The sequence below is a fragment of the Dendropsophus ebraccatus genome, chromosome 12 (genome assembly GCF_027789765.1).
Source record: "Dendropsophus ebraccatus isolate aDenEbr1 chromosome 12, aDenEbr1.pat, whole genome shotgun sequence".
In the NCBI taxonomy this organism is placed as follows: Eukaryota; Metazoa; Chordata; class Amphibia; order Anura; family Hylidae; genus Dendropsophus; species Dendropsophus ebraccatus.
Genome location: NC_091465.1, coordinates 21,760,892 through 21,783,680, shown reverse-complemented (window position 1 = coordinate 21,783,680; position 22,789 = coordinate 21,760,892). Strand labels below are relative to the sequence as shown.

The 22,789-nt window shown below is 42.0% G+C and overlaps 1 protein-coding gene across 1 annotated transcript; it reads right to left on the bottom strand.

Annotated features, from left to right (window-relative positions):
• Positions 1-9,380: 9,380 nt before the first annotated feature.
• On the bottom strand, positions 9,381-10,325 carry LOC138768640 (olfactory receptor 5I1-like). The gene has a single exon (XM_069946592.1). The coding sequence runs from the start codon at positions 10,323-10,325 to the stop codon at positions 9,381-9,383; it is 945 nt and encodes a 314-aa protein (XP_069802693.1).
• Positions 10,326-22,789: the final 12,464 nt, after the last annotated feature.

The following is a 22,789-nucleotide window of genomic DNA, read 5'->3' as shown; positions in this document are numbered from 1 at the left end:
AAGAGTGCCACTATAGTACTTGGATATCTGTATAGCACTTTTTTTTGTTTGTTTTATTCTACAGACATGCACAAGAGATATATATTTATGTCTCAGGAAAACACGTATGTCATATTCACTCTCGCAAGGGTGCCACCATAGTACTTGGATATCTGTATAGCACTTTTTTTAAGAGTTTTATTCTATAGACATGCACGAGGTATGTATGTGTCTCAGGAAAACAGCTATGACATATACACTCTCACAAGGGTGCCACTGTAGTACTTGGATATCTGTAAAACACTTTTTTAGAGTTTTATTCTACAGACATGCTCAAGAGATATATATATATATTTGTGTCTCATGAAAACACGTATGTCATATACACTTGCAAAGGTGCCTCTGTAGTACTTGGCTATCTGTATAGCACTTTTTTTTAGAGTTTTATTCTACAGACATGCACAAGAGATATATATTTGTGTCTCAGGAAAACACATATGTCATGTACACTCTCGCGAGAGTGCCACTATAGCACTTGGATATCTGTATAGCACTTTTTTTAGAGTTTTATTCTACAGATATGCACGAAGTATATATTTGTGTCTCAGGAAAACACTTATGCCATATACACTCTCGCAAGGGTGCCACTGTAGTACTTGGATATCTGTATATGCACCTGGGGTTAATTCACAGGGGACTTGAGGCCGAGACCAGTGTTCATGACTGACATATTTACGCGCTTCAACACAAACATGAATCATGTAATGGGAAATTGCAGCGACCTTTATGTGTAGAGATTTCACAAACTGACATTCATTAAAAACTTTGCCAAAAATAGCTCTGTAACCAAAACAATATTTTTGCAAAGTTTATATGGAGTATAGATGGTGGCTGCACAATTTAATCCAGATAAAATAATAACAAAAAAAAAAAAGTCTATGCTTACCTGTGCATCCTCCTATGACCCTCTAATGTCCCCCACCAACTTATTTTGTGTATATTTACTCATCACAAAATTCAACACTGGAACAAAAACATGCTGTAAATATACACAAAAGAAACTAGCAGAGGAGAACGCAATCAACATAGACATATTGAAAGCAATAAATGTCAGAACATCGTATTCCGAGTCAAATATAGCCACAGTGACAGAACAATCAGGTACAAGCTGGAAAAGGATTGTGCATGGCACCAGCTTGAATTGGAGGAGATTGTCGTATTACACTGGAGATAGTGAACAATAGAGCAACGCCATACCACACAAGAGGGATGAGAGATGTTTTTTTCCACCTTAATAATAGCACTGACATTTATTGCTTTCAATATTTGTATGCTGACTGCTTTCTCCCCAACCAATTGGTTTTGTTCCAATTTTGCTTTTGGAAACAAAAACAGCGACATTGAGACAAAAGCATGCTGTCATAAGTAAATATACACAAAAGAAGCTGGCAGGGGACAAAGCAATCAGCGTCTATGCAAAGCTAGCATACAGAAAAAGAACTGTATGCAATGGCTTATATCAGTTATATTACAGATGTAGCCAGGGTTAACATGATCCATGACACAACAATTGTGTCAGGGAGATACTGTATGTTAAGTCAATTAGAAAGTCAAGTTAAGTGCATTATTGTGATCAAGTTAACCCAGGCTACAACTCATGTTAAAGGGGTACTCCAGCAAAAATATTTTTTCTTTCAAATCAACTGGTTTCAGAAAGTTAAATAGATTTGTAATTTACTTCTATTTAAAAATCTCAAGTCTTCCCATACTTATAAGCTACTATATATCCTGCAGGAAGTGTTGTTTATTTACATTCAGAAACAGTGCTCTCTACTGACATCTCTGGCGGAGTCAGGAACTGTCCAGAGCAGCAGCAAGTCCCCATAGAAAACCTTTCCTGCTCAGGACAGTTCCTGACTCCGCCAGAGATGTCAGTAGAGAGCACTGTTTCTGAATGTAAATAAACAACATTTCCTGCAGGACATACAACAGGGTATAAGTATGGGAAGACTTGAGATTTTTAAATAGAAGTAAATTACAAATCTATTTAACTTTCTGATACCAGTTGATTTGAAAGAAAAAAAAATTCCCTGGACAACCCCTTTAAGCTTGGCTACTTCTGTGTTTTAGGGGGTTAAGTTTTTCTTTTTTATGTATACCACTGCTTTGCTGTCACTATTATTCTGCCCTGCGGTACAGATAATAAAATGTGGAGTATTTAGAAGGTGGCACCAGTGTACATGTAGCATGTGGCCATGTTGTGCCTTGTTTAGTTCTGTGCAGGATACTGTGTAGGATTATTTTAGTAGTCCCCACTGTACACAATCACCTTATGAGGAAAAAATTAAAAAATAAAGGTTGAATTGACACATCTTGCCCTTTGTGGGTATATAAAGATTTAACAGTCAGATCCAATGGACAGTTGGCTGTACTGAGAGGCATTGTGTCAGAAACCAGACAGCAGGATAAGACAAGACAGTGAGCCCTGACACTGAACCCAGCCCACTGTCCCTACCTACTTGCCACAATCCACCCTAAGATGGCGGCGAGCAACTGGGCGGCGGTCCCTGCACTAGCTAGATGGGACATAAAGACAAGAAAGACAAATAAAACACAATAAAGAATAGTCCACAGTCGGGGTCACAACAATCGGGCAGATAGAGTACAAAATCAAAAAAACCAATGGCGTAGTCAAAGTCCAGGCAATATGGTCAGGGCAGGAAGCAAGCAAGGGAGGTCAAGAAATAAAGCAAAGATCAGAGAATACAAATACACCGAAAATACAAGCGGGCAGAGACTATGTCAATAACCAGCAATGATGGCACAGACTGAGGTTAGTATATAGGAGGCGAGGGTCCTGGTCCAGAACGTAATTGGACCATCCCCCTGATCTCCAAGCACAGACACCTGAGAACAGAACCACTGGCAGGAATACTTGTCAGTCACAGCAGAACCAAAACACAGATTAACCATGACATGGCCAGACAGAATTCAGCAAGTGAATTCGGGTGTGTCTCCCAACCAATGTGAGCATATAAACCAGTGTTCACACACTGCAAACAAAAACACAGAAACAGAATACAAGAAATTCAGCGCCTTGTCAGCCGCACAGCACGAGCCGAGGAGCGCATAATGCTCCGCAAAGATACCATCCTGACACATTGTCTCCATGTATGCTGCTTGTGACTTGGACAACATACAATTCCTTGGGCTAAAATAACTTTTTATTATTTATCTAATTGGTAATTATATCATTTTATTTTTTCTAAATATGAATAACTATTTTGCATGTAAAAGGCAAAGGCAGTCTGTATCTTTATAAATAGACTTAGGGCATGCACCAATAGAGAGACCACATTAGGCAAAAAATGAAACTTTTACTAAATTGGTTAAAATGACCACTTACAACAATAAATAACAAAACATATGTACAAATACCTAGCTATAGATGAGTAGGTTTGGCCACTGTTTGAAGGCAAGGGTAGGGATAGTGCTCAATGACTCTAAATAGCCGTTAATCTGACCTTGCCCTTTGGGGTGTTCCCCCTTCTTAACACAGTGGCTGCAACCATTGGCCGCAATCCTTCACTATTGCTAGGTGCAAGGGAAAAAATAAACACCCAACAGTAATAATGCCAAAACAAAGAACAATAATCAGATTAAAACATATATACAAAAAGATTCCACTTGAATAATGTGCCTACTCGTTTTCCCTGCAAGGATATTTTATGTTCATCAAGGAAATATGGGAAATAATAGAACAGTAGGTAGTATATTGTGGAAGTAATAGGAGAGAACAGTTGGTATATTGGGTGTTTATTATTGTAATCTTGCACCTAGCAAGAGGGAGGGATCTCTACTGTGGTTGGGGCCACCCTGATAAGGGGGTGGAACACCCCAAAAGGCAGGGTCATATTGATGGCTATTTAGAGTAGTTGAGCACTATCCCTACCCTTGTCTTCCAACAGAAGCCAAACCTACTCATCTATAGCTAGGTATTTGTACATATGTTTTGTTATTTATTGTCATAAGAGGTATTTTTAACCAATTTAAGGGTGGGTTTATACTGAGGAATTCTCGTGGATAATGTCCGCGGAATTCCGCTGTCTGTCCACGCGCACGGCCGCGCTCCTTTCCGCCGGCTCCATGGACACCATTCTATGGTCCGGCTTATTCCGCTATCCGCCAAAAGAAGTGACATGTCACTTATTTCGGCGGATAGCAGAATACGCCGGCCCATAGAATGGTGTCTATGGAGCCGGGGGAAAGGCGCACGGACAGACAGCGGAATTCCGCGGATATTATCCATGAGAATTCCTCAATGTGAGCCCACCCTAATAAAGTTGTTTTATGCTTAATGTGGTCTCTCCATTGGTGCAAGTCAATATGAATCTCTTTGACCACAGGACACTGCCTATCTTTAGGGCTGCACGTGAACTCCTCAATGTATCTTCGTAAGTGGCCTTTCCCTTATGTGTTGGCGGTAGACATCAATCACAAGGAGTCAGGGGGAAACCGTAAAACTTTTACTGAAAGTTCTTTAGGATGCAACACAGATTCACAGTATTAGGCTATGTTCACACTGCGTATGATTCCGTCCGCAGTTTGTATGCCGCCATACATGTGCAGCTGAAACTACGGGCATGGGAAAAATCGACATGCGGCCGGATGCGTACGCACCGCGAACATACGCCCGTAGTACAGTTATGCTTCCCTAGCTTGTTTCGAAGCGATCTGAAGCAGGTCATTTACTTGGAAATCTTCGCCCAGCCCAAGAAAACTCACAGAACCTTTTGGATCGAAAAATCAAGTTCAATTTGACTGAAATAAGTACTTCGTACGGGACCGCATGAAAATCCACGGCCGTGAGTTCGAACATTTCCGTCCTCAAACAATGGTCTTGTTCATTTTTCACGGCGCCGTATACGATCCGGTCGTAAGTTCATACGTAGTGTGAACTGTGCGGCCGTATATCGTACGCATCAACCTCAAAACTACGTGCGTATATTCGCGGTTTGCTCTACGAGTGGAAAGATACGTAGTGTGAACATAGCCTTACAGATCACAGTCCTTGTCTGCAAAGCGGAGTAGCTTAGGGCCTGTCTAGTATTTCCCCTTTAAGATAGAGAACTTCTGCTATGTGCAATGAGAGTTCAAGGGCACTTTGAGGTTACTGATAGTGATGAGCGAGTACTAAAATGCTCAGGTGCTCGTTACTCGAAATGAATATCTCCCGATACTCGAGTGCTCGTTTCGAGTAACGAACCCCATTGAAGTCAATGGGAGAATCGAGCATTTTTGCAGGAGACTCAAGTTCGGTAGAGGGAAGGTCGTGTGAAAACCTGTCAACCTCAGAAATTGATGGAAACACAACGGAAATGGACCAGAAACAGCAGGGGCAGCATGTATGCATGTCACTGAGGCTGCCTAATGGCACCATTATGCCTAATTCTGTGCAACAGCCTGGTTAAAACAGAGGTAGGCATATGGACCACCCAAAAACTGGCAGGGCATGGCAGTGAGAACACAGGGAACCATTAAAACAGAGGTATCATATGATGAACCACCGCAAAATTTAGCCTGACACAGCATGGCGGTGAGGACAGAGTGACCAAGGTAGAAGCAGTAGCCAGAGAGCCTTCCAAAAATTATACCATACACAGCATGGCAGTGTGCACACAGAGAACCATTAAAAGTGAGTGAGGAAGCAAGTAAGCCTTCCAAAAATTATACCAGACACAGCATAGCATTGAGCACACAGAGAACCATTAAAAGTGAGTGAGTGAGTAAGCAAGTGAGCCTCCCCAAAATTAGGTCAGACACAGCATGGCATTGAGCACACAGAGAACCATTAAAAGTGAGTGAGGAAGCAAGTGAGCCTCCCAAAAATTAGGCCAGACACAGCATTGCATTGAGCACACAGAGAACCATTAAAAGTGAGTGAGGTAGCAAGTGAGCTTCCCAAAAATTAGGCCAGACACTGCATGGCATTGAGCACACAGAGAACCATTAAAAGTGAGTGAGGAAGCAAGTGAGCCTCCCAAAAATTAGGCCAGACACTGCATGGCATTGAGCACACAGAGAACCATTAAAAGTGAGTGAGGAAGCAAGTGAGCCCACCCAAAAATTGGAGTGAATCCAGGGGCTGGGATTTTTAGTGAACACAAACCCGGGTGCTGACAGCTAGCTGGCTAGGCCAGCTGTCAGTCACCATCAAGGGTACACCTGATGCCTCTCGACCGGGAGAGGGTGAGGCTGGTTGGCGGGAGCGCAATCGGTGGCCCCCCGGCAACCAGTCCCGCTCCTCCGCAGACATCATCCAAGGAAGGTTAACGGTACTGGTGAAAGGCCTTGTCCATCCTGCCTTCAAAAAGGCTACTACACCATCCAATGAAGGATAGAAGCTACTGGTAAAAGGCCTGGTCAATCCTGCCTTCAAAACGGCTAAAACATCCAAGGAAGGTAGAAGGTGCTGTTCAACAGTTTGAGCACTGCCTGTTGGCGCTTACCTACCGCAGTGCTGCTGCGCCTAAAACTAAAATAGCCATATTATGGCCAGATTAAGCCTCACACCCTCATGCAGTTGTGCGTGAGAGGCATCTCTTTGGAGGTAGGGACAAAGAATAACAATACAGTCTTCTTAGGAGGCCCCGAAATTTGAACGAATACACTTTCAATCCTCTAAAGAGTCTCTAAGACAGGGCAAGTGCGGTAGCCTGTCTAGTAAAAAGACCTGGTCAATCCTGCCTTCAAAAAGGCTACAACAACATCCACAGATTGTCTGGTACAAAATGGACAACACAAGGATGCTAAATTAGGATCTACCATTTTCACTGTCTGTTCCTTTGAACAGTGGCGTGTATCTTGGAGAAACCATAGATGACCAGACAGCCCTGCAAAATAGCACTAAAATTGAAGTTGATTTGATTTCAAAATTTAAATTGAAGATTAGAAAAAAAAGACCATAAAATGGCCATTACCGGCCTTTAGATGAGGCAGGCGTGGAACCTCACAAAAATTAGGCCTAACACAGTAGAGTAAGAGTACCAAGGGGCTCCAAAAAGGGAACACAGGGAACCATTCAAACACAGGTAGCATGTGGACCACCCAAAAACTTAGCCTGACACCACTGACCCAGACCAAGATGGACAATATAATCATCCAATTAAAAGTATTACTAATGATTATGGCTAGATTTAGCCTCACACCCTCATGCAGTTGTGCGTGAGATGAATATCTTTGGAGGTAGGGACGAAAAATTACAATACAGTCTTCTTAAGAGGCCCCAGAATTTTAATGACTACACTTTCAATCCTTTAAAGAATCTCTAAGAGAGGACAAGTGTGGTAGCCTTTGTATTAAAAAGAGCTGGTCAATCCTGCCTTCAAAAAGGCTACAACATCCAAGGAAGGTAGACGGTACTGGTGAAAGGCTTGGTCAATCCTGCCTTCAAAAAGGCTACAACAACATCCAAGGAAGGTAGAAGGTACTGGTGAAAGGACGGCAGAGGACACCCATAAGATGACATCCACACATAATATGGTTTGAAATGGACAAGATAAGGATGCTAAATTAAATTTGACTTTGAATTTGACTGTAGCAGTTAGGGTAACATTCCCTGCACCATGTGACTCCCCACTTCTCCTCCCACTGCTATTTTGAGTTTCAATTTGACTTTGAATTTGACTGTAGCAGTTGGGGTAACTTTTCCTGGTTGACTTGCTGAAATGCGCACAGATGCGGTGCACCTTGGTGAGCAAGTCAGCCAAATTGGGGTAGGTTTTAAGGAACCGCAGCAACACTGGGTTGAAGACATGGGCCAGGCATGGTGCATGTGTGAGGCTGCCGAGTTGCAGAGCCGCCACCAGGTTCAGTCCCTTGTCACACACAACCAAGCTCACTGCTAACTACACAGATAGCAGTGAGCTTGGATATGGCTTCAATAAGAAATAAAGAAATAATAAAATTAATAAACATAAGCGCTGTCATTTGACAGGTGGGTGCGCTTATTAGTGACTGATGATGCCACCAGCTGCACTGAAGACCCTCTCTGACAAAACGCTAGGGGCAGGGCAGCCCAGCACCTCCAAATCAATCTCAAAATCCAATCAGCTCTGGGGAGAAGTGCTGAGTCACATCCAAGCTCACTGCTAATTGCCCTGTGGCATATACTATATAGCTGCAGTTACTCACAAATTGTATACCATAACCTCCAGAAACTAGTGTGACCTGTCCTGTATATTTTCTTATTTCTTAGCTCACTGCTAATTGCCCTGTGAAAGATGGTGGTATATACTATATAATAGTAACAGCAGCCGATCACCACAGTGTGCTGGTTATATCGTGGTAGCAGCACTGCAAGTCCCAGCCAGCAGTCTCTAGTAATACTATTAAAAAATGATTTGAAGCCCTTAAAAGGTCTGTTTGTTTGTATTGTTAGTATATACCCTGCCTACTGGAACGCTAAATCCTACACTGACGCTCTCCCTGACCAGCAGCAACTCTGTCCCTAATCTCTTTCAGCATGCATGTGAGCCTCTACATAAATCCCATGAGTGCCGGTGCACACGGCAGGAAACCTACGCCAGCTGAGAGCTGGAGTAGGTTTTCTGCGTATCTTTGGGTGAAAACAATAATGAATCCAAGCCAGCAGCCAAGAGTATTAAAAAAAATATATGTTTTAAAAATTTTAACCCTTAGAAGGACTGTTGGGTTCTTCGTATCGGATTCCTGCCTAACCGTACACTAATTTCCTGCCTAACACTCTCCCTGAAAGACAGCAGCTCTCTCCCTAAGCTCATCCAGCCTGCATCTGACTCAAACACCGTGGGACCTGATTCTTATATGCCCAGGTCATCTGATCTGGCCAGCCAATTCACCGCTATCGACATGTAGGGTTCCCACGTGATGCTACGAGCTCCCAAAGACTCTCCTGCATGATGATTGGCTGAGAAAAAGCCGCCAAACATGTAGGAAGAGGAAGATGCCATTGTCTCGAGTATCATGAGATGCTTGTCCGATTATTATCGAGTACTAATACTCGAACGAGTACCAAGCTCGGACGAGCATGCTCGCTCATCTCTCATAATTTAAAAAGAGAAAACACTGTAGTTTGACAATAAATGGCTTCTCCCAACCACAAAGCATGAGTGGGAAAAAAAGTTTTTGTGTTTCATTTGTATTCTCTGAGAAAGGACAAGACAGAGAAAATTAAGCTGGGGTATATAAACTTTTCAGCACAACTTTACAGCCACATTTATTTGGTATTTGAATCTGTTTTAATGTTATTGAATAAAATCCGATTTTATTACAACACTTTTTTTTTTTTTGCTTTGGTATATCCATTTTCTTTGCTTGGTTTTACATTATATATGGGAGTTCTGTTCTTTTACTATAATGCCTTAATGAGTCAATGGTGCCACCATTCTGCTCAATATTTTTTTCATTGCTATTTTAACTTCCTTATTTCTCAGACTGTAAATGAAAGGATTCAGTAATGGAGCAATAATCGTGTACACAACAGAGATGATCTTGTCCTCATTCTTACCAGAATTCGACTTTGGTGTCAGGTATACAAAAATGAGAGAACCGTAGAATATAGCAACAACTATCAAGTGAGAACTACAAGTGGAAAATGCTTTTTGCCTTCCCGAGGATGAATGAATGTTCAAGATTGTCGATGTGATCTTAAGGTAAGATATCACTGTAAGTATAAGGGGCGTCACGATTATCCCACCCCCTACAGTGAACACAATAAGCTCATTGAGCCAAGTATCTTTGCAGGACAGCTTCAGTAATGCAGGAACATCGCAAAAAAAGCTATTGATTTTATGAGATCTACAAAAAGGCAAAGAGAATGTAAAAGCCGTGTGGACAATAGCACTGGCTGCCCCAATGACCCACGACCAAGCGATGAGCTGCATACAGACTTTTTTGCTCATTATGATAGTGTAAAGCAATGGATGACATATAGCATTATATCGGTCGTAAGCCATGGCTGCAAGAATATAGAACTCTGTTGCACCCAAAAGTAAAACACAGTACATCTGCACCGCACAACCATAGTACGTTATGGTTTGAATTTCTAACAAAAAGTTTACCAACATTTGTGGTGTTGTAGATGAAACGTAACAGATTTCTAGAAAGGAAAAGCTGCTAAGAAAGAAATACATTGGATTATGAAGATTTGGGCTGAAATTATACACAAGAATTATGGATATATTTCCAATCAGTGTGGTAATATATATGAGAAAGAAAACTACAAAAAGAATATATTTTATTTCCGGGTCCTCAGAAAGTCCCACTAATGTAAAGTCTCTGATTAGGGTTTGGTTGGCACCGGACATTGTAAATCCATAACTTTTTAGTACCTTAATTGTACTCTTCTCCACTGATCGTCCAATTAGTAAATCATCCAACTTTTTAGGAAACCTAGTGTGTCCTCTGCCGTCTGTGTTTCTCTATTGAAAATATTGTCCAGTTAATTAAAAGAGTTTACCACAGAGAGGTCTTCCGAAAATGAGTTGATCCCCAGGATATGAATTTGAATGTACCAGGCTTTTTATGTAATAAGCAAAACATCTGAAGCCTCCAGAAGTACTTCTCTCCCACCTACCCACCTACATAAGCAATGAAGCAAGCCATATTAAAAAAAAAAAAAAAAAAAAAAAAATTATGTAATAATGAAAATGTTAGGTATCTTAATTTTAGACCCCATTTCACTCTTGTTGGGGTTTTTGTACAAATAATCCTTGACATTTTTAACCCCTGACTTGAGATGCAAGGGTACCGCTGGACAACCCCTTTTAACCCCTTCAAAACCGAGCCCATTGATGCACGGATGTCCGGGTCAAATTCTAAGACTCATATCGCCTTTATTTTTCCACCTACAGGGCTTGTTGGGGTGTCATTTTTTGTGCCATGATCTCTAGTTTTTATTAATATCATATCAGTGTAACATAAAAATTATGATCGCTTCTTTTTAAAAAAAATCAGCAATCTAGGTGTTTTTTTTTTTCCGTTTACACCGTTCACCGTGCGGAAACAATAATGTAACATTTTAATAGATTGGACAATTCCGCACGCTATGATATATAATATGTTTGTTTATTTAATTTTTTAGATTTTCATTTTTTATAAAGGGCAAGGAGGTATATTAAACTTTTAAAATACTATTTTTTTTACAATTTTTTCTTTACTTTAGAATATGCAATTATTAGATTGCATATACTGATCTATGCTATGCAATAGCATAGCATAGATCAGTGTTATCGGCGATCTATGCATAGAGCTTACCTGAGAGTTTACCCCTGCCCTTTGGAACAAGCAATGGGTAGGAGGTTGTCCTGTCACTGAGTACCTTAAACGCCGCATTTGCTATAGATCGGGGCATTAAAGGGTTAAAGTGGCATAAAAGGGTTAAAGGGTAAACGAGAGGCAGCTTCAGGAATCGCAGCTGCCTCTCATTATCCTCAGCCCCGTACACTCTGATGTGTGCGGGACCGCTCTCACTGCAGCACTCCTGCACACATCAATCCCCCTCACAGTCAGGAACGTGTATATATACATTCCTACTGCACAGGGTATGTGCAGTAGGAACGTATATATACATGTTGCTGACGTGAAGGGGTTAATCTCTCTCTATGTCATGCTGCGTATTAGGTTTATCTTCTATTTCTATTATTAAATAAAAGTTATAGTTTGACAGATCAGCAAAAAAGTTTAAGGTATTCGCACACGTTATTAAAATTTTCTAAGCCTACAATTTTGGCCCATATCCTCATATGCCAATAATGTTGATCACGACTGTATATGTTGTATACTCACACACAAACACTCATACACACATAGATTTTTTTTCTTCCATTGCTTGAATGGACCCAGTGATCAGTCAGGGTTGGTTCAGGTGTTTGCAATTGATACGCTGCATAATCTACACTTATTATATGATGATAAACTACGCATAGAAAATGTGAGTCAAATCTGCAACTCTTCAGCTTGCACCCCCAGAGTATGTTATGAGAACCCCATCACATGGAGAAGCACAGTATCTGGATCCCTGTGTTACCTTATTTTATTTCATACAAACCTGCCATAGAAATATAGTGATATATAAAGGTTACAGAGTCAGGCATTACACATATTACAATACATTCACTTGCAATACACTCGATCCTTGGGCTTATATCAGGTTTGTCATAAACTGGGGAACCTGGAAGTCTCTCTGGGCTTAATTCACACTCAGACAACATTTTCTAAATAACAAGCAACAAATCAACCCTAATATCCCTGTGTATTCCTCTAATTACCCTAGAGTTAAACTTTGGAATTTGGAATAACATATATTACATTATTGTTGGACTTTTTTATTTAACTCAAATAAAGGAGTTGTCAACCACTAGAAAAACAGAGTTGTGTCCACCCCCACCACTACAGGCGCTCAGCCATTCACAGACTGATTTGGATGGGACAACACCGCGGCATGTGATTGGCTCAGCGGGCCTTATCTGTAGAAGATGCTGGGTTGGGACCGGAGATTAAGGACCCAGAGAGAGAGCAGGCATGTATGATTAAGAAACAGTATTGAAACAGCTAAAAACCTTTTAGCTGTTTTAATGCAGTTCGTCAAAGTTCAGTTCGGTGCGAACTTTAAGGCAAAGTTTGGCGAACCTGCCAAACATAACTTTTGAAAAGTTCTCTCATCACTGGTTATGAGCCCAATTCATTATGTGACACAGAGCCAGGAGAGGACCACACAGAGTAGTCTGTGGGGGAGATTTATCAAACATGATGTAAAGTGACACTGGCTCAGTTGCCCCTAGCAACCAATCAGATTCCACCTTTCATTCCTCACAGATTCTTTGGAAAATGAAAGGTGGAATCTGATCCAGTTCTACTTCACACCATGTTTTATAAATTTCCCCCTGTATCTTTATAAATAGAATAAGGAAATGCACAAATGGAAAGACTGCATTAAGCATAAATATAACTTTTATTAAATTGGTTAAAATGACCCCTTACAACAATAAATAACAAAGCATATGTGCAAATACCTAGCTATACAGGAATAGATTTGGCCACTGTTGGAAGGCAAAAGTTAGAAATAGTGCTCAACTACTCTAAATAGCCGCTAATCAGACCCTGCCTTTTGGGGTGTTCCACCTCCTTATCAGGGTCACCCCAACCACAGTGGTGATCCCTTCCTAGTGTTAGGTGCAAGAAGCAACACCCAACAGTGACAATGCCAAAACAAAGCCCAATTACCAGATTAAAATTAGGGATAGTCCGAATCTGCCGAGGTTCGGGTTCGTATGAACCCGAACGCTCGGCATCAGATTCCCGCTGTCTGCCCACTCCGTGCAGCGGGTGGATATAGCGGGAGGACCACGGGAAAACTGGGATACAGCCTATGGTTATCGCTGTATGCCAGTTTTCCAGGTGGTCCTCACGCTGTATCCATCCTCTCCTTGGAGAGGGCAGACAGCGTAAATCATTTCCGAGGGTTCGGTTTCGTACGAACCCGACCCGAACCAGGTTCGGACCATCCCTAATTATGTTCCTACAAATTTCCCCCCACAAAGTTATGTTGGGTTCATCAGAGAACCATGGAAGTAATTGAACAGTAGGTACTATATTGGGAACGTAATAGGAGAGAACAGTATGTAATTTTTTTTGTTATTAATAATACAGTGTGACCAATGTTTTCTCATAACATATGATATATTATACAAATGATATTTACAAGACAACATTGGTCATACTATCCCTAACCTTTGCCTTCCAACAGTGACCAAACCTACTCATCTATAGCTAGGTATTTGTACATATACTTTGTTATTTATTCTTGTAAGGGGCAATTTTAACCAATTTAATAAAAGTTATATGTTATGCTTTTTTTTACCACAGTTCACTGCCCATCTGTAGGGCTGTATGAGGAACCCCTCCTTGTATCTTCACAAGTGGCTTTTCTCTATATAGTCTCACCAGATGATTTGAAATAGTTGAAAGCAGCAAAGAGCGGACATGGCAGCAGTGGTGGAACAGTGAAGGTGAGAATATGTTACTGACATGTTCCTCACAGCCCTAGCAGCATAGTAAAATGACAATTTAGCCCGGACAACCCCTTTAAGTACCTGCAGTATAGGGTTCCCTGCTCTGCCATAGTATTTAAATATAGCCCAAGAAGTCCAACAGCATCACTTGGTGGTTTTAAAACCTTCAAAAATTTATTTGCCATCTGGTATAACAAAGATCACTTATGGCCAAAACGTTGTGATAGGCTATGAACTCACATAGTAAGAGACCGGCCAAAGAGTAGCTGGGAGGGGTCTGTCAGGTATTTCCCCTTTAAGGTAGAGTACCTCTGCTTTATGCACTGAGAGTTCAAGGGTACTTCAAGGTTTAAGATGCACAGAATTACAGTCTCTGACTTGGTTACTGATAGAATAAGACTTTTTGGACTTTAGGAGAAGCAGGGAAAATACTTAAGGAGCACTGTCTAGGAAGTATTGGTCTCTGCTTTCAAGGGTTTATACATTTTTTTGGTGGCTGCAGTTCTCTAGTGAAGAGAAAACCAGTACTCATGGATAATCTGACTGTGCTGTGAACACCCCTTGCTGTCAAAACCAGTAGGGTACATCCAAGGACCAACATGGCAGCTGGTAGAAGCCAAAGTTGACTTTATACAAACAAGACAGGCAAAAGCAGGGGACCTTATCAGCGAGGTGCAACTTCTGGAACTCCAAAACTTGTAGTACCTCGGCACTTTGCAAGACTTGAAGACAATGACCCTTGCTGCATGGACAGGCCGGATCCTTTAATGGTAGCCACAGCTGATAGGACGAGAGAGGGGAGGGAATCTAGACAGACCAGCTCCAACAGGAAGGTGACAGACTTGAATGTGCTGAATACAGACTTAACAGTCAACCCTTTGAGGCAACTTCAGCTTATGCTTCATGTCCATGAATAGACGCCACAATACAGTACACAGAAATTCAGTTTTTGTCCATACTCATCACACAGGACACCCACTAAGACTAGAAATAAAGAAAAGGACAGTCCTGCCCTACATATACACACTTCAGCAGCACACAAAATAGGGTTCTGGGACATTGCACTCCTTATATATGCCCTCGAATATATGGTGAGTATAACCCCCTCTTAGCCTTTTGCTAAAACACTAAAGAATTTAACCTGATACAGAAAATTGTATTGTAATAAGATGTTAAATTTTAATAAATGTTTATTATGGTATTGGACTATGTTCACACAATGTATCTTTATGACAAGAATAGCCATCGTTGCCAAGTGAAACAGCGCCCATTCTTGTCATAAAGAAAAAACAATAGGTTGCATTGAAATCAACGCAAAACAAAGGCCTTTGTTCACACAGTATATTGAACAACGGCCATTGTTCTATTAGGTCGTGGAAATAATTGACCTGTCAATTATTTCCAGCCATTTTTTCCAAACAGCAGCTGGAAATATTTGTCAATTCACACACAGTGTGACTGTCTTGCAGATGTGGTGTGACTGGGAATCAAAGCTTAATTGATTCTCAGTTACACACAAAATGGCGGCCGGATTGCGCTGACTTTAAAATAATAGTCATCCGGCCGATATTGCAAAATGGCCAAATGAATATGTAAAACAGTGTCTGTTGTTTGACACTGCAAACAACGGTCTCTGTTTTTACATTTTTGTTTGTTTTTGTTTTTACATTTTGTTTTTACATTTCTAGGCTATGTTCACACTACGTATGAGACCGGCCGTTCTGTGACCCCATACTTAAGTACCGGCCGGGTGATCTTTCCGGCCGCGGAGCCCGCATCAGAGCTTCCCATAGCCCACAGTGAAGCAAGCGGCCGGAGCCACTTGCTTCACTGTGTGAACTGACAGGTCTTTCTGCGTCCGGAATTCACTGAATTCCGGCCGCAGAAAACTGACATGTCAGTTTTTTTCCGGCCCCGCATGGGATCCCAGCCGGAACGCGTACGATGTGTGTACGCTCCGGCCGGGATCCCATTGAAGGTAAGCCTATGTCACACACTGCAAAATTACGGCTGTAGTTCTGAGGCGAGAACTACGGCCGTAGTTTTACGTAGTGCGAACATAGCCTTAATATGGAAAAAAATGGGCTATTCCACCTCCTACAGTGAACACAATAAGCTCATTGAGCCAAGTATTTTTGCAGAACAGCTTCAGTAATGCAGGAACATCACAAAAAAAGCTATTGATATTATGAGATCTACAAAAAGGCATAGAGAATGTAAAAACCGTGTGGACAATAGCACTGGTTGCCCCAATGACCCACGACCAAGTGATGAGCTGAATACAGACTTTTCTGCTCATTATGATAGTATAAAGCAATGGATGACATATAGCATTATATCGGTCGTAAGCCATGGCTGCAAGAATATAGGATTCTGTTACACCGAATATTTGGACACAATACATCTGCACCGCACAACCATAGTACGTTATGGTTTGAATTTCTGACAAGAAGTTTACCAACATTTGAGGTGTTGTAGATGAAACGTAACAGACTTCTAAAAAGGAAAAGCTGCTAAGAAAGAAATACATTGGATTATGAAGATTCGGGCTGAAATTATATGCAAGAATTATGGATATATTTCCAATCAATGTGGTAATATATATGAGAAAGAAAACTACAAAAAGAAAATGTTTTATTTCCGAGTCCTCAGAAAGTCCCACTAATGTAAAGTCTCTGATTAGGGTTTGGTTGGCAGCGGACATTGTAAATCCTTTGCTTGTAGATGTCGGACATTAGCAGTAGATGTTCAGATGATAACTTTTTAGTACCTTAATTGTTCTCTTCTCCACTGATCATCCAATGAGTAAATCATCCAACTTTTTAGCAAAACTGGTGACTCCTTTGCCTTCTGTTTCTCTCTATTGAAAGGATTGTCCATTTTATTTAAAGAGCAACCACAGAGAGGTCTACTGAAAATGAATTGATACCCAGGACCCCTATCATAAGCTGATAAGTCTTCACAATGTAGAAATGATTCTTTATTTACTAGGCCATTAGTGTAATAAGCAGAAGAGCTGGAGCCTCCAGAAGAACTTCTCTCCCACCTACAAAGGCAACAAAGTAATTTCTATTAAAAGACATTTTAAAAAAAGTTAATGTAATAAAGACAAAATAAATGAAGAAAAAAAAAAAAGCATGCATGAATTGTTACGATGCGGCCGTAACACAGAGTCACGCCATTCTGTGCCATGATGTCAGCTGCAGAGGACGTTTCTTGTTCCAGGCTCTGCTGGCCTCTTCTTCAGACACAGTGCTGTCCCTAAGGTGAGCGGCACAGCCTGAAGGAAGAGATGCCCTGTGAAGCTGACGTCACTCCACAGAATGGAGACGCTGGAAAGCAGCCATGAATGATGTCAAACTTCTGGCGACTAAGCTCTCTTTTAAAGTAAGCTGGCCCGGAGTACTCCTTGTAGAACCTCTAAGGATAAAGTGGAAGGAGGAATATGTATGGGAGCGTCCTATGAAAGTAAATTTAAAATGTTTCTAAACAAACACCAACAACTGCGAATTGAACTCAAAACATCCATAGTCATGCCTAAAAGTGAATTTTAAAAAACTGCATGGGTAGAGGCCAAGGAGGATGCAACTTTTTAAAACAGGTATAAAATAGCAATCGTATAATGCCATAATATTCATAGACAAACAAAAATGATGGTGTGAAGCTGTTTTGGGGAATGGAGGCCTTAAATACGTGACAGGAACAATGAAATCAAAAGAACTAGGTTTTAAGTGGTTATCCAGCGTTAGAAAAACATGTCCTTTCTTCCAGAGACTTCAATGGAACTGAGTTGCAGAACTCTTGTCTCCAAAACTGGAGACAAGAGAGTTGCTAGAAAACTCCTTTAGGTTAAACGAAACTGGTCGTGCTGCGTATTCGGTTTATCCTCCATTTCTCATTTTAAATGAAAGATGGAGATTATAAACTATGCATAGAAAGTCTGAGTCAAATCTGCAACTCCTCAGCTTGCACCCCCAGAGTATGTAATGAGAACCCCATCACATGGAGAAGCACAGTAGCTGAATCCCTCTGTTACCTTATTTTATTCCATACAAACCTGCCATAGAAATATAGTGATATATAAACATTACAGAGTCAGGCATTACACATGGTACAATGCATTCACTTGCAATACACTTGATCCTTGAGCTTAGATCAGGTTTGTCATAAACTGGAAGTCTCTCTGGGCTTAATTCACACTCAGACAACATTTTCTAAATAACAAGCAACCAATCCACCCTAGTATCCCTGTGTATTCCTATAATTACCCTAAAAACTAGCAGGTTACACTTACAATTTGGAATAACATGTATGAATGTTTTGTTGGACCTTTTTATTTAACTCAAATAAAAAAGTTGTCAATCACTGGAAAGAAAGAGCTGCGTCCACCCCCACCCTAAAAAATTGCACCACCCCTGTGTAAGCCATTGTGTAAGAGTGCAACGATTTGAAGTAAGTCCTCTAGTTTAATGACCCTATTGTTTCTGTCATTTAGGATCATTTACAGTTAAAATGTTTTAAATATGTATCAACTAAATGTTTCTCTCTGTCTTCTATTTGAAACTCTATATCACACTCACAGCTGCAGACATGGGCAGAAAGCTGATAAAACAAATGATTCCTGTCTATTAGCTAATAGCTGTTTGCCAAGTTAAAATTTAAAGGCTACCTGTTAGTGATGAGCGAACTTGCTCGTCCGAGCTTGGTACTCGTTCGAGCATTAGGTGAACCTGTGATCACGTGGGACCCATACATGTCGATTGCAGTGATTGGCTGGCCAGATCAGATGACCCTGTCATAAAAATCTCGGCCTTAGGTTCGCACAGGGCGCCATCTATCCTTTCTTTTGCCCCCCCCCCCCCCGCCTCTGTTGATACCCCCTAAGGCTATGTTCACACTACGTAAAAGTACGATCGGCAACAACAGCTGTACTTTGTACGGTGTGGAACTGCCTTTTCTTGAATGGGATCCCGGCCGGAGCGTATACACATCGTATACGCTCTGGCCAGGATCCTGTAAGGGGCCGCAAATAACTGACATGTCAGTTTTCTGCGGTCGCAATTCAGTGAATTGCGGCCGCAAAAAGACCTGTCAGTTCACACAATGAAGCGAGCGGCTCTGGCCGCTTGCTTCATTATGTGCTGTGGGACGTTCGGGATGATCCACGCAGAGATTGGCCGTTCTGTGACCCGGCCAGGGTCATGGAACAGCCGGTCTCTTAGGTTGTGTGAACATAGCCTAATACTGACTAACTAAATCTTACAGCTTCCCACCCCTCCAGACAAACCCCACATTAAAACCACAAACGAGATGGGAGGCTGTAGTATTTAGATATGATAGACTAAATCCTACTATAACGAACATCACCCCCCCCCCCCTCCCCCTGACTGTTATATATGTGACCTTTTCATCACTTTTAGGATTTTTTGGGGATGTGATTTCACTAAAAATCTGAAAATTTTGACTTTTTTGCAATTACACTATTTACTAGGTATGCTGCGGGTATTAGTTATGCACTGTTTCAGCTATGAAGTATGCTGGGGCAGTAGTTATGCACTGTTTCAGCGGTTGGGGTATGCTGGGGCAGTAGTTATGCACTGTTTCAGCTGTTGAAGTATGCTGGGGCAGTAGTTATGCACTGTTTTAGCTGTTTGCGTATGCTGAGGGTAGTAGTTATGCACTGTTTTAGCTGTAAGGGTATTCTGGGGGGTAGTAGTTATGCACTGTTTTAGCTGTAAGGGTATTCTGGGGGGTAGTAGTTATGCACTGTTTCAGCTGTCGAGGTATGCTAGGGTAACCGTTATGCACTGTTTCCGCGGTTGGGGTATGCTGGGGGTAGTAGTTATGCACAGCCTCCAAAAAAAAAAAAAAAATTGTGTGACCTGACCACCAGTATATTTTCTTATTTCTGCCTTTCTTACTGAGGGCATACCCAAGCTCACTGCAAATTGCCCTGTGTATGGGGGTGTCATACAGTGTATAGCTGCAGTCAGCAACAGATTGTATACCACAGCCTCCAAAAAAATAGTGTGACCACCAGTATATTTTCTTATTTATGCATTTCTCACTGCTCATTGCCCTATGTAAGTGCTGCTATACACCATATATCAGCACTTACACATATACTCTATATCACCACATATATCAGCATATCTATCACTACATATATCTCTATACATATCAACGCATATATCACCATACATATCAACGCATATATCACCATACATATCAACGCATATATCACCATACATATCAATGCATATATCACCATACATATCAACGCATATATAACCACTTCCTGGTTGTCCTCCGGCAGCACAACATGGGTTAACTGGATCTCATCCACCCGGATAGAAGAGTAATTATTCCTAGCAATACAAACAGAATAATTAATTAGCCAAGCAGAATGAAACCTGCCCCTTAAGGCTTAGCTAGGAACTCAGAAGTACGTATTTTTTTCTCTTATTACGGATAGAAGGGCTGCCCATTGGGGCAGACCTCAAAAAAATGAGATTTTTTATTTGAATTAATATTCATTTCCTGTCTTTCAGCTACCTTAGGGGGTTATGTTGGTTTGCCTCGGTTGGCTTGGTCTTTTCCCTCTGCCCGGGTGCCGGGTCAAGGAATCGGCATTGTGGTATGTTGCTGAGGAACGATTACTCAGTTCCGAATCCCATGGTCGCCATGGTGATGCCATGCCTCTGCCGTTGCCCACCACTCAGGGGCGTTATCTCGCTGTTGCGAGCGCTTGCGCCCCCCGGACCACTTAGCGAGGCTCACCCGACTTCCTATACGCTTGCTTGGCAGTATCACAGGAAGAGATGCACATTCCGCCTCCTCCAAGATGGCCGCCGCGGCGTCTCCGGGCGTCTGACGTCACTAGAACACGCCGAAAGTAACGTATCGCCGCTACACCGAACGGACGTCTGGGGGACTGCACTTCGCCGGGCAGCAGATCCCTCAGACATGCAACGTAAGTACACACCTGCCGCAGGTGAATTCTTGCTGGCAGCAGCTGCATTGCATTTTATGTTCTGGCAACTATGTGTATTCAGGGGTTGAAGATACAGTACTTATAATGTTTATTTACATCTGCTTTTTTGCAGATGTCGAGTCCTCCCCCCAAGAGGAAGCGCGAAGCAAGGCATACTTTATGTACTTCTTGTCAGCAGCCATTGCCAGAGTCATGTGATCAGGATATCTGTGCAACATGTGTGGCTTATGAGCAACGCCCTCAGTCAGAGACTAAACAGTTTCTCTCATGGTTTAAAGGGCAACTATTGGAGACCTTTACCGAGGTTAGAACATCTATGCAACAGGGCCATCACTCACGCATACAACCTGCTCAATCATCTCCTGGTTCCTCTGGCATCAGTTCATCCCCATGCGTTTTTACCAAGGTGGCAGTGGTCCTGGCGGCAGCTCTGAGATTGAAGGGAATTTTCGCCACACCTTATTTAGACGATTGGCTCCTCAGAGCACCTTCAAAGGAATTATTATCCCAACATCTGAAGATTACTCTGCAGTGTCTGACCGACCACGGGTTCTTTATCAACCACAAAAAGTCATCTCTGATTCCATCATCAAGAATTCAATTTCTGGGTTACATCATAGATACCCAGAAAATGACTCTTCAACTTTCAGAAGAAAGAATTTCGAAAAATTTACATGCGGTACGTTTTCTGGAAGTGAACAAAGTCTGCAAAGTGAGAAAAGTAATGAAGATCCTAGGTCTTCTAACATCTTCTATAGAAGCGGTTCCTTGGGCACTGGCTCACTTCAGAGTGCTACAGGAACACATCCTCCACTTCTGGAACAAGTCTACACTGGGGTTAGATCGCCAAATGCCCATTTTCCCATCTCTCAAAATCAGCCTCCTCTGGTGGCGTACCTCTCCTCACCTACGTCAGGGCAGATCTCTTCTTCATCATCTTCCGAGAATAATCACTACGGATGCGTTCGATTGGGGCTGGGGTGCCCATGTAGAGACGGAATGGGCTTAACGCAAATGGTCTCCAGAAGAGAAGCACCTATCATCCAATTTGAAAGAGCTGAGAGCCGTGAGACTAGCCCTAGTCCATTTCGAACACCTCCTGAAGAATCAGTTTGTCCAAACACAGTCAGACAACATATCAGCTGTTTATTATATAAACAAGCAGGGGGGACGAGGAGCCCTCAACTAGAGAAAGAATGTGCGAGGATAATGACATGGGCAGAGAACAATGTACAAGGAATCTCAGCCATCCATATCAAGGGGTCCCTAAACATCCAGGCGGATTGGCTGAGCAGACATCTGATGCTTCCAGGGGAGTGGGAGTTAAACAACAGAACTTTCAACCAGATCACCAAGAGGTGGGGTACACCAACAATAGATGTGATGGCGACTTACAGGAACACCAAGCTACCTCGGTTCTGCTCGCTTTTCAGGGAAGGCAATCCGGTGGCCATCGACAGACTTTCGATCAGCTGGGAAAGGGAGTTTGTGTATGCGTTCCCACCTCTTCCAATGATTCCGAGAATTCTGAGGAAGATCCAACAAGAGAAGGTGAACGCCATCCTCATCCTACCACACTGGCCCGACGAGCGTGGTTATCGAGAGGAGAATTCTGGAAAATACCTCACTACAAAGATCTTTTACTGCAAGCAGGCATGACATATCCAGAAGTGAACAACCTTCAGTTAACAGCATGGAGGATGAGAGGTCCTCATTAAGGCAAAGAGGCCTATCGGATGAAGTAGTAAACACAATCTTAGCATCC

What these genes read in the sequence shown, in the direction of transcription:
- LOC138768640 (XM_069946592.1), bottom strand. Translation starts at nt 10,325, where the DNA reads ATGTCCGGTGCCAACCAAACCCTAATCAGAGACTTTACATTAGTGGGA.